Genomic DNA, 13,262 nt, shown 5'->3' with positions numbered 1-13,262 from the left:
CACCATTGAATCAAGATGCCAGCCCTGAACTAGTTACTTCTGACTTTTCACAAAATAAGCCCTCAGCTACTTAAGCTATTAACTTGGGTATCTGTCTCATTCAGAGTTTTAGGCAAGAGTGAAAAAGAAGTGGTATTCCAAGGGGCCTCAGAGCCAGAAATGGACTCTGCTCCACCAGTAGTCTGGTTGGGGCAAACATTTTTTTAAAAGATTTACTTATTTGAAAGGCAGAATTACAGAGAGAGAAGGGGAGAAGACAAGAGATCTTCCATCCACCGGATCACTTCCCAAATGGCCACAACAACCAGGGCTGGGCCAGACCAAAGCCAGGAGCTTCTTCCAGGTCTCCCACATGGGTGCAGGGGCTCAAGCACTTGGGCCATCCTCCACTGCTTTCCCAGGTACATCAGCAGAGAGCTGGATTGGAAGTGGAACAGCCTGGGCACAAACCAGCACCCATATGGGATGCCAGCGTCTCAGGCAGTGGCTTAACTGCTATGCCGCAATACCAGGCCCTGGTTTGGGCAATGTTAATGCTATTAAATATCTCCTATGTGTGAGTATCCTTGCCGATGAATTTAAACAGAGACTTATTATCAACTAGCCACACCTTAGGATGAACCAGGTATCACTCATTCAATGTAGCAGAAGAATGTGAGTTTTGATGGGAGGATAAGCAAACTTGAGGCATTCTAAAAAGTAAGGACTGGATAGGGTTGCAAAGGAACTGGTGGGTATGGTGAGCACGCTGGAATCAGAGACGTCAACTAGAAAAGAGAAAGATACATTTGAAAAATTGGCAAGGGATCACGGGGCCAGCTTCAGTTGCTACCATTTTCAGTTACTGCTTTATGGGGAAAATTTGTAAAAATAAATGGGTTGGTGCCAGGGTCTGAAGGTTTGCATCCCTGGAAAACTTATTGAAACCTAATCCACAAATCAACAGTATTAAGATGTGGGCTTTTAGGGGGTGATTAGATAATGAGGGTGGGACCCTCACAGGTGGCTTTAGTGTCCCCTTATAAGCAGCCTGAGGGAGTCTGTTTACTTCTTCTGCCACCTGAGGACATTCTGAAGTGTCTCGAGAGCAGGCCCTTACCAGACCCCCAGCTCTGCTGGCGCCTTGATGTTAGGCTCTCCAGCCTCCAGAACTGTGAGCAGTAATTTTCTACTGTTTGTAAATTACCCAAAGTAATTTGTTACAGCAGCCTAAAGGTGCTGATTAAAAAAAAAAAATGGGGAAAGTCATATGGAAGGATTTGCTAGCCTGATAATACAGTCATGGGTTACTTAAGGACAGGAATATGTTCTGCAAGACATCATTAAATGAATACATTGTTCAGCAATTTCATTGTTGTGCAGACACCATATACTTATGCAAACCTAGATGGTATTTTGCTCTGACAAATAATTTCCATCTATTATTAGCTTATCTAGAGTTTCCAAAAATTCTTTGTCTGCCTTCACATGAGCACCTGAAGATTCACCACTTTCATGTTACGCAATGAGTCCTAATTCATGAATCACTTAAACCACCCAGAGCTAGCGGTAAATTCAACATGGCTGTCAGGTCTAGCCTTGGCTTTGCTTTGGTCACGGCCATTGTGGTGCTGAGAAAAGATGATTCTGTCTCTCTGGTTTTCGATCCAGGTCAGAAGTTTCTCCATATCTGAGATAGGCCCTTCTTGAAGTTTTACTCATCTTGTTGCCTTGGATGAAGCAGATTCTTTAACGGCTTCCATCACTTTGTTCTTGTTCTTCAAATTGTGGCTCTAGTGTGGTAATACACGCCTGACTGACGAGCAACAACCCTCATTGGTTTTCCACTGTAATCACTTTTAATTCCATTTTTAGGTCAATTGCTCACCATGAGTTTTTGATGGAAATATGAGCACTGGATTTTGTACAATTAGGGGCCATGATGAACTAATCAACACAAAATTAAATCAATCACAAGAGCAAATGACGCAACCCAGAGGCAAAGTAAACACAAGCTGTATGAGGCTGCTACCAGCCATGGCATGTGTGGTCAAGGTTCATGGAGACATCATTATGCAGTGCACGGCTGTGCTCTATTACGTGAAAAGTAAGTAGGAAAAAAGGCATACTCTATTTCAGACCATTTTGACGTGTCAATATGAATAGGTGAGTTGACATGTGTCAATATGAATGGTTCCCAATGGCAGCTGCTTAACCCTGAATACGGCTGCTGCTTCCTACAGTTTTCTCTACAAAAGAGCTGTTCTTGGAGAAAGTGGAAGGTAGAGCACACAAGAGAACAAGAGGTACAGTCAAGGCCAGGGAACAACTCTGCTACACTTTGCCAGCAAGCAGATAAGTATCAATTCCATCTTCCATCTTAAAAGTATAATGATAAACTTAATAAGTTAGTTTATGGAAAATAGGCAATTATATAAAATACAGGATCAGAAGCTTTAAAATATGAGTTTTTGACACTTTAAGGATTTCATTCCAAACTCTCATTATATAAATACAAAAAAATCCATGTTTCAGGAAAACATACTTAATCCTACATAAAATTCATGTCACTTATCACAAAGTTAGACAGTCAAGTGTATAAAGGAGAAACAAAACAGAAACAGTATTTACAAATTTAGACTACATGAGACATTATGAAGTCTTTTGTTAATAAACAACACACCACATACTTGTACACACTACATTTCAAAAATGCATTTGTGAATAATCTGATAAAGGGCTTTAAATTCAAGGCTGTAGTGATGAAAACTTTAAATTCAAGGTCTTAGTGATAAAGACTTTAAATTCAAGGATAGATTGTCTAAAGGACAAACCACTAGCATTTAAGTTAGTTAGTTCCCTGTGAATAAAAAACATTAGGAGTCACTACAATATATGTGCCTAATTACAAATTTTGTTTACTTCTAAATAAGTCACAACTGTAAGAAGTCTTTTCATGGAATCAGTCATTCATCAATTTCTCTCTATCCTTGTATAAGTATTTCTGCTACATTTTTAAATTCCATATTCAAAACAATTCTTTCTCATTTCTATATTTTTATAAGTATAAAATATTTGAAAAATAAAGAAACGTCTGTCTCTTAGCTAGAGAACTATTCTTCCATGGGCTCCTGGAAGAGAACAAAAAGAAGCCCATTTCCTCTTCTACCTCAAAAAACACAAGGCAAACCAAAACAATCCAATTCCTAATGTAGTGTTGCGTGGAACCCGGGGTCTGGAACAGAATTTCATGCTAGCTTTCCTGCTGTAAGCTGAACACAACTGAGTTATTTACATTATTGAGAGATCTATTTAACAGCCTGGAATCATCCTAGCGCTTCCATCAGCAGAAGCCTTGCTAAAAAAGGCGTGAACAGCGGCGTCTGCGAATGGGAACATCGAAGACTCTCCTCCGCCTCTCCTCCTCATCTTCTTCTGATTCATCCATATCTGCTGAGTCATCTTCCTCCTCCTCCTCCTCTTCCTCTTCCTCTTCTTCTTCCATCTCTTCATATTCATCAGGACCCATTTCCTTGAAAGAGAAAATAATCTTTTGATAAGAAGAGAGCCCATCAGTTTTTTTTATAGTTATTTAATGCAAATTCTCATTTACCTAGAATCCAAACAACTAGACATGCCAAATATAAATTTTCTTAGACTTCAACAGTGCATTTTTATAATGCACATGCTGATGCAAGATTCTGTAGTGTTTTTTGTGTCACAGGTTAAGTGGTTTGTTCATTTCACATGTAAATACTGAGATGGGAAAAACATTCCATTAAGACTGGTCTTAATTTTCACACAATACTTGGTAATTCATACAAGGTAGCAAACAGGCCAATCCTAGTAAACAAAGATAAAGTCTTATTAAAGTCATCATTGTAATGTAGTAAATAACAATTCTTTATTAAATCTATATACATATTAAAAAATATGTGAAATTATTAATCAGGTATGACCTCTACTGGTAATTTTTACATACTGTCAGCAAGAGGTCTAATAGACCTGTTGAGCTACTATATAGACACATCATTTTACGTCAACCATCGGCAGCCTCCACTTTTTAAAAAAATTAAAAAAAAATTTTTTAATGGTTTAAAACGACAATAGTCACTTATTCTCTCTCATGGTTCCCGAGGGTTGGGTATTTGGGAAGTACTCATTGGGGTGGTTCTGGCTTAGGGTCTCTCCTGATGTTGCAGTCAGATGGTGGCTGGGATTGGGAGGGCTTCTTCACTCACATGTCTGGTCCCCAGGCCGGGAGGATTCCACCTCTGGAGACTGAACACTTGCTCCTGGGCGTCCTTCTGTCTCTAAGTGGCGTCTCTCTATGTTCTCTCCCACATGGCGCCTTCATGGTAGCTGGTCATCTTAAGAGGAGGCTCAGCTCAGAGAACTCCACGCTGAAGGTGTATCGTCTTCTTGTGGCTTAGCCTCAGAACTCAGTGTCACTTTCCCAAATCATTAAGAAGTAGATCACAAAGTCAGCCCATATGGCAGGGAGGAGTAGCCTCGACCTCTAAATTAACTTGCAGGAGGCTCGGAATAGAACAGCAGTGATGCCGAACATGCAATATGTGACGAATGTCTCATGGAAACTTCAGTTCTGCCATCTCTCTAGTCACGCCTTGTCTTCCCCTCTGCTGTCAATTTTCTCATTTCAACAAGACGAGCTGCCACAGGGGACAGAATGACGAGCAGCAAGGAGGAGCTGGGCGATAATCTGGGAAATCCTGGAACACTCAGGCAGGCCGTCAGTCCCGGTTTTTCAGTGAGGCTTTTCCGGCGCTGCACGATGCAGCAGCCCACTCTCTCTCTCTGATCTCATCTTCAAATGTCTCTTCCTTGGTCACTGCACTCCAGCTACCTTGGCTGCCTCAGCTCCATCACGCCCAGGACACTCCTGCATCAGCACCTCCACACTTGCTGCTTCTCGGGATGGAACTCTGATCCCCATGGCTGCTTGGCCTCCTCTACTCCTTCATGCCCCAGCTTCCACGTCACCAAGGTCTTTCCTGATACAGATTTACATTAGAACCCAACAGGCCACTCCTGATTCCTTGCGCTCTGATTTTTCTCCATAGCACTTGTAAGTACATGATGTGTATTTATTACAATTTGTCTCTTCCAACTAGAATGAAAATTCCAAGACAGGGATTTTGGTAGTATTGTTTACTATAATACTCAATAAACATTTGTTGAACAAGCAAATGAATTAATGTAGGAGAAAGGAATTGTGTCATTTAGGATTTATTGTAACACAAACAACAACAATAACAACTGAAGAAAATACACAGATATGACTTACAAGATATTCCATTATTTGTATCTTTGGATTTTTTTTCTTAATCTAAGGAATGGAGACTAAAATTCCATAGGAAACCCAAAACGAAGAAAGGGGAAGGCTTGGGAAACCCTAAAACAGAATAATATCTAGGTAGTATGATTATTATCTTAAAGAAGACAAAAATGGAAAACAAAGAAAACCAATGTGGCTAAAGAGATATTGCTCAGATAAAAGCACTCAAACAGCAGACAGAAAGGGGCACACAGACCAGAGCGCAAGTAAGTGATTACCAGGGGCCTCTAAAATGCCCAAACAAGCAAAACAAACCACCTAGACCAAGAACAAGCATGAGACCGGCCTGTGGTGTATTTGAACATGGTACTCGCAGTATTGAAGACAAAGGAAAAAATAAGCCAACTAATTAGAATGGTAAGGACAAAAAAGGAACAGAACAACTGTTTCCAAATCAAGAAAACTAACATTTAAAAAAGAAAAGTTCAACAAATACTACCCCCACTGCCTTTTTCATGTTGACCAGAAATAAGTCCAGAATTCTCATTTCTTTTCATCGATTTCTCATGCATGAGAGGAAGAATTTTTCACAAGGCAGGTCAAGATTTTATATGCTTATTCTTGGTCAGGAGGAAATTAACTGTGAATAAGTGAGAACACAGTTAGGAGAAGGCTGAACATGAAATCAGTTTTTTATTGTAACTTTAAAAGGAACTTATAATAATGTGGTAAACATGTTTTAGTTTTAATATGGTAAATATCCATATAACCCACATAAGCAGGAGTTCTTTGGTGTCCTCTATCAGTGTTAAGAGTTCAAGGGGGGTCAGGAGACTGCAGAGTTAGAGAACCACTGCCATTAAGTAAAGGCTACTTTATACCCACCCTAACAAATGGTAAAACAAGCCTCCAAAGGCTCAAGCTGACCAAAAAATAACTCAACTGCCTGCCAAAGCAAACTTCACCAGTCTTTAGAGTTGAGGACATGGGATATTATCAAAGATAAAGAGGGAGGTTTCATAATGATAAAAGAATCACCTCACTGAAAAGACATAACAATTCTAAGCATATCTGCATACAAGTATAGAGTTTCAAAATACATGAGGCAGATCTAACAAAACTTAAAAAAGAAATATACAAATCATAATTTTAGTTGGAAATTTCCCCAAAACTCAATAAATACATAAAATTGAAATACATTGTCAATCAATTGAGCTACTACTGATAGAATAATTTCCTCCCACAAATGACAGAATATACATTCTTTTCAAATACACAAGGATCATTAATCAAGACAGACCATAATGTTGGACCATATGACATTTTAAAAGTACAGAGCAAGTTCTCCAACCACCATAGAATTAGAAATCAATAATCAAAATACAACTGAACAATCTCCAACTGTTTGGAAATTTACACATTTCTAGAAAAGTGACAGATCAGAATTAATTTACAAGGGAAATCTCGGACTACTTTGAATTAAATGTCAATGAAAACATCAAAATTTATGAAACAGCTAAACAGTGCTTAGAGAAGAAAGCTCTAAAATCAATAATCTAAATGTGTATCTTAAAAAACTAGAAGAAGAAAAGCAAATTAAATCCCAACAGGAGAGAAAGAAAACTTCAGAAATCAACGAAATAGAACATGAACAAACAATAGAGAAAATTGGTACAACCAATTTTTCCCCTTTAAATGATCAATAAAAGTGATAATCCTCTAGGTAAAGTAGTGAATCAAAGAGAAGGTAAAAGTTACCAATATTAAGGACAAAAGAGGACATGACTACAGCTCTTGTAGTCATTAAAAGGATATCAAAGGAATATTGTGAATAACTTTACGCCAATAAATTCAACATTTAGATGAAATGGACAAATTCCTTGAAAGGCACAAATTACCAAAACTGAAACAAGAAGAAATAGAAAATATGAATATTAAAGAAATTAAATTCATATTTCAAAATTTTCCCACCAAAAAAAAAATTCTAGCCCCAGGTAGCTTCATTGATGAAACACATCAAACATTTAAGGATGATACCATTCTCATAGAGATCCTGGGCTAATCAAAAATAGAAAGCAGTTACATGGGAAGTGGTGAGTTCTAACACTCCTCCATTGGGCTGGAAGCTAAAACTTCACTTCCAAATGCACACTGTGATATGCACCACATATCACAAATATAGTAACAGGCTCATCATTACCCTTCTCCTTCCAAACTGGAATTGAGAATGTGATTAATATCATGTGCATTTTCCCAGAATGATTTCAGACCCACTCATCAGAATCATGCCAGGAGCTACGAGGCATTCAATGCCTACAAGTCAACTGCGTTCCTGGTATACAATTCAAATTGTATTCTTACTGTATAACTGGAGCTTTGTCATTTCCCTTAGCCATTTTATACCCCGTAAGACTGGGGTTACTGTTCACATCTGTCACAAGGTGATCCTAAAAATGAGATCTAAAAAATATTACCTCGTTGACTTGAGAAATGATCCCAGAGAGACTGTTACAAGTAAAACTCTACCCATTATATCCTCTTTGTAATGATCTCTGCAGGGTAGGTGTTTATTTTATTGAATTGGAAATACTAGCAAAAACAGCATAAGGAATTGTTTTCCCTAAGTGAAATAAAATAAAGCAGACTCTAATAGTCTGGTGTGGTATGTCTCGTATTCTAATATGCTGAGGCCACAAAACTGTTTTTGGAAACAGTGGAAAAGGTAACAGTGGAGTTTCCCTGGCAGAAGAGAATAGAGCAGCACTGACTGTCCACCTCAGTCAACACCCAAGTGACACCTAAGGTACTTCCTCAGACTCACCAGGGCCCTCTCTGGAACACTGTGTGTAATTACTTGTCTGCTTAATCAACAAAGATCCTCGGTGGAGTTACTCTACAGTCGTGTAAATCAGCACTAGAGGAAAATTTAACTTACCAGTCGAGCTACGGAAACCCTGAATGTCGGACATGCCATATGGAATCGGGGAATGGCAACATTAAAGATCTTGTCTTTAAAGTAAAGAAAATGGAAAGTGTAGTAGCCCTCCATATATCCCGAGGTTGTAGAGAACGTGGTACAGCTTGTGTATTCATATACCCGACCTGGGCTGATGATCGGAAATTCACCTGCAGAGAAAACGGTAACAATGAAGCAAGGTATAAAGTTCAGCTCTCCATTCCAGCAGGTAAGGTATATTCCTTATGGGATTTACGCAAATTACGTAAAAGTAAATTCACAGGAAAAGTCTAAAAGGAAACATCACAAAATGGTAACAATGATGGAATTATGAGCAAGTACTTTATTCCTCAACATTTTTTTTTTTGGTAACCTCCAACAAACTACCACTCCAACTCTACCACATAGGGGGTAGACAGTAAATATCCAGCGAAACAAAACAAAACAGGCACATTTTCTTTTTAAAAGGGCCTCGAGGCATTCCAGACACAGTCCTTAAGCCATGAGTAGTAACAAGGATTATCTTTAGACATGAGTTCAAACAGAGATAAGGGCACTCCAAATGTTTAATAGCAGCAAGAGACTAAAACTTTCTGAAGCTGCATCCTGGGCATTCAGACCAGACAAAATGGCAGGCATAGGGAGAGTACTTAAACAGACCAAGTGGCAGAAGAAGAATGAGGAAGGAAAAAGAGAAAAAGAACTATGGTTTCAATAAAACTCCTTAGTATTAGCATTAACATTCAAGACTTTTTTACACCAAAATACATTTATTTTTTAGTTGCATTTCCTGGGGCTGGGGTTGTGGTGTAGCAGGTTAAACTGCTACTTAGAATACTGGCATCCCATATTGGGCACCCATTCAAGTCCGAGGTACTCTGTTTATCCTCCAGCTCTCTAACATGCCTGGGAAAGCAGTGGGAGATGGCCCCAAGTACTTGGGCCCCTGTCACTTATGTTGGAGACCTATGTGGAGTTCCAGGCTCCTGGCTTTGGCTTGGCTCAGCCCTAGCCATTGCAGCCATTCATTTGGGGAGTGAACTAACAGATGGAAGATCTTGATTCTCTCTGTCTCTCTCTCTCTCTGCTGCTCTGCTTTTTTAATAAATAAATGAATCTTTTTTAAAAATTCCATTTCATAATGTTTTTCAAGCACACTTATATCTCTTCATCTGGCTACTTAGTTGTATCCTTTAAAATGTCCTTTATAATAAAAGGAGTAAATGTAAGTATACCATTTCCCTGAGTTCTGTGAGCTGCTAGAGGTCGTGGGGACCTCAATGTATAGCCAGTAGGTCGGAAGTCCTAGCGGCCTAGACTAGTGACTGGGTCTGAAGTGGGGGCAGTATTGGGGAGTGAGGTCTCACCCCCGGGCTTTCAGGCTGTCTGCAGGTAGACAGTGTCAGGACTGCCTGGAATTAGGGGACACCAGGCTGTGTCTGCTGCTAAAGAACTGACTGCTTATTTGGTGGGTGTGGGAAAATCCCCATACATCCAGTATCAGGAGTGATCAGTGTTGTGAAAGTATGTGGGAGAAACTAAGTCTGAGTTTGAGTGGGTTTTCCCTTCTGAATCTTTATCCCTAAACCTCAAAAAGATGACTAATACCGAATTTACTTTCTCTTTCTGCCCTACATACCTTTTAACTCTCAGAATATAATAGTGACTAATCAACCAGTTAAAAAAATAAAGAACATAATCAGGATGAGCAAGGAATCCCAGGTGATCTACAGAAAGGGAAATCAGCTCCTGAATAACTGAATTTGCTGTAATTTTAGAAAAGTTAATGTTTAGGGGACTAAATAGATAGCATAATGACCTTTCTATTTATGATGCAAAGTCTGAAAGTTCTTCAAAGCAAGTGATGTGTAAGCCTACATCTTGCGTTACATACCAACTACTCCCGGGCCTTGAACTTCTTCCACATCCCCTTTAGCATTTGTGATTCTCCAATAACGACTGTCCAGCTGACAAGCCTTCTCAGGCAGTGCATCCTTTGACATTTCAATCCTGGAGAAAGGAGGGGGGTGGTAGAGACACAAATCTAGCTGTTTTATTTTTTCTTCTTTTGTTTAAAAGCTATAGTATTAGGGGCCAGGTGTGGTATAGCAGGTTAGGTTATCGCCTGCGATACATCCCATAAGAAGGCTTGTTCGAGTCTCAGCTGCTTCACTTCTTACCCAGCTTCCTGCTAATGCACTTTGGGAAGCAGCGGAAGATGGCCTAAGTGCCGGTGCCCCTCCCACCCATGTGGAGACCTGAATGGAGTTCCTGGCTCCTGGCTTCAGCCTGGCCCAGCCCCAGCAGTTGCAACAATTTGGGGTCTCTCTGTCTTTCCCCCTCTCTCTGTAACTTTGCCTTTTAAATTATATATGTATGCCACAGTTATTAGGGTGATTACCTTGAAAATCAGGGTGGGAGTTTGGCAGTTATTAAATAACCACTTGGGATGCCTGCATCTCATACCAAAGTGCCTGCTTCAAGCCCTGGCTCCTCTACTTCTGATCCAGCTTCCTACTAATGCACACCCTGGGAAGTTAGATGATGTAGGTCAAGTATTTGAGTCCCTGCCACTCACGTGGGAGACACAGACTTGAGCTCCTGGCTCCTGACTGCCTGACCCAGCCTCAGCTATTGCAAGCATTTGGGGAGTAAACCAGCAGATGGAAGATCTCTCTCTCTCTTTCTCTCTCTGATTAAGAAACCCAACCCAAAGTCTATGTCAGCCCAGATCTTTTCTAAGTTCTTGAAGATACTGACATAATTAGCTGGATTTCCCCACAGAAATGCTTTCAGTGAGGAGCAACAAAAGAAAGCGCAACATAAAAATGTGCACACACAGTGGTGCCACCAACCCGGCACACGCTTTCCAGAATGTAATGAAATATAATGAAAAGCTTCTAAAGCAGTGATAGTCATACAACCCATTTCCATAGCTGCTAGGAAGCTCAAAGCGAAATGTGACCAGTTCTTGGGATTACGCTTCCTCAATAGCCCAACACTGTCATTTTGCCCTTTCTCTAGGACTCTTCCCGGCTTCATCCTGACCCAGTCCTAGGAGTTGTGGCTATCTTGAGAGTGAACCAGTAGACGGAAGATCTCTCTCTGTCTCTGTCCCTTTCACTGTAATTCCACCTTTCAAATAAATAAATACAAATCTTCAAAAATGTCACGGTGCAGCAAGCTAAGCTGCCACCGGGGCGCCTGCATCCATTTTGGAGGGTTGGTTCAAGTCCCGACTACTCAGCTTCCAAGCTGGCTTCTGCTAATGCAGCCTGGGAGGGAGGCAGCAGATGATGGCTCAAGTGCTTAGGCCCCTGCCACCCACATTGGAGATCTGCATGGAGTTCTGGGCTCTTGGCTTCAGCCTGGCATAGCCCCAGCTATTGTAGGTACTTGGGTAGTGAACTCTCAGATGGAAGATGTCTTGCTTTCTCCCTCTCTGTTCTCCCTTTCAAATAGATGAAAATGAATATTTTAAAAATATAAAACATATTATCTATAAAATATATTTTAAAACAAAGTATTCTTAATTCCTTAGATGAGTTACTTTGGTGGTAAGTATTCTGTGTTTATGCTATAAAGTGAGTGTAAAAATATTTTTATTGATTTTTATTGATTAAAATCCAATGCCTAATCCCATGTCCGACTATACGAAGAATTCAAAAAATAGTCCCCAGATTCCTTACTGGATATGGACTGGCAAGATGAAATTTAAAATGTGTAGTTTATCTCTGGCAATTTGATAGCTTCTAGGATAAATGACAGCTCTAATATAGAGCTTTAACAATGATGACAACAGTGCACTTCTATTCTCATAGTACCTGGCACAATATACCAGGTACTGCAAGAAATACTTTAAATAACTTAGAGGCTAATGTAAAGTCAAGGTCCTTTATGAACAATTTATTATAGGAAATGTATCTATCTTCCTCCAAACTTCAGCAAGATGCTGTCTTTCAAAATGCACTCCATGTATCACGTCAAACGGGGCAACATTAAAACATCTACAGGCCGGCACCGTGGCTCACTAGGCTAATCCTCTGCCTTGCGGCGCCGGCACACCGGGTTTTAGTCCCGGTCGGGGCGCCGGATTCTGTCCCGGTTGCCCCTCTTCCAGCCCAGCTCTCTGCTGTGGCCAGGGAGTGCAGTGGAGGATGGCCCAAGTACTTGGGCCCTGCACCCCATGGGAGACCAGGAGAAGCACCTGGCTCCTGGCTTCGGATCAGCGCGGTGCGCCGGCCGCAGCATGCCGGCCGCGGTGGCCATTGGAGGGTGAACCAACGGCAAAGGAAGACCTTTCTCTCTGTCTCTCTCTCTCTCACTGTCCACTCTGTCAAAAAATAAAAAATAAAAAAAATAAAAAAACCATCTACAGAACATATCCCACTAGCAACTGAAAAGCGATCCCCTTTAATATTTAAATTAAAATTAAAAATTTTAAATTCTCACCTGATTCGGTATGTGAAGAAATAGTGAGGTGGATGCACAGAGCTAAGTTCTGGCAGGAACGACGTGGAAACTGAAACCGTAATATCCCCAGTTGTTGCTACGCATTCTGGATCATGAATATATCTAAGCAATCAAAAAAATAAACATTTGAAAATCTACCACAATTAGACAAAACAAAGGTTTAAGAATAAAGGCAAAACAACTTTATTTTAGGATCAAAATTTTATCTCATTTATTTATTTGAAAGTCAGAGTTACAGAGAGGGAAAGACAGAAAAAGATCTTCCATTTGTTGGTTCACTCCCAAAATGGCCTCAGATGGCCAGGGCTGGGCCAGGCTGAAACCAGGAGCCAGGTGCAGGAGCTTTATCCAGGTCTCCTACGTGGGTGCAGGGGCCCAAGGACTGGGGCTCATCTTCTGTTGCTTTTCTCAGGCCGTTAGCAGGGGGCTTGATTGGAAGTTGGAACAGCTGGGACATAAATTGGCACCCATATGGGACACCAATGTCACAGGTAGCACCTTTGCCTGCTAAGACACAATGCCTGACCCAGGATCAAAGTTTAAATCATATCTGGA

The 13,262-nt window shown here is 40.5% G+C and overlaps 1 protein-coding gene across 7 annotated transcripts in view; it reads right to left on the bottom strand.

Moving 5' to 3' along the window:
• Positions 1 to 1,815: 1,815 nt before the first annotated feature.
• Positions 1,816 to 13,262, bottom strand: part of FBXO3 (F-box protein 3) — a 39,153-nt gene continuing 27,706 nt past the window's right edge. For 2 of the 7 annotated variants that reach the window (XR_011387675.2, XR_016230301.1), the window contains 5 exons: positions 12,687 to 12,809; positions 10,129 to 10,244; positions 8,214 to 8,404; positions 4,221 to 7,181; positions 1,816 to 3,511 (listed from right to left, as the gene is read on the bottom strand). Coding sequence is in view for 2 of the 7 variants with exons in the window: in XM_051825908.3 (XP_051681868.1) it covers positions 3,338 to 3,511; positions 8,214 to 8,404; positions 10,129 to 10,244; positions 12,687 to 12,809 (604 nt within the window). In the remaining 5 variants the exon portion in view is untranslated. The remainder of the gene's footprint in view (positions 3,512 to 4,220; positions 7,182 to 8,213; positions 8,405 to 10,128; positions 10,245 to 12,686; positions 12,810 to 13,262) is intronic. The other 5 variants (XR_007911568.3, XR_016230300.1, XM_051825908.3 and 2 more) reach the window with 3 other exon arrangements.

This window comes from Oryctolagus cuniculus, chromosome 1 (genome assembly GCF_051225735.1).
Source record: "Oryctolagus cuniculus isolate XC-2025 breed Fujian yellow rabbit chromosome 1, ASM5122573v1, whole genome shotgun sequence".
NCBI lineage: Eukaryota > Metazoa > Chordata > Mammalia > Lagomorpha > Leporidae > Oryctolagus > Oryctolagus cuniculus.
This window is presented reverse-complemented; position numbering and strand designations above follow the sequence as displayed.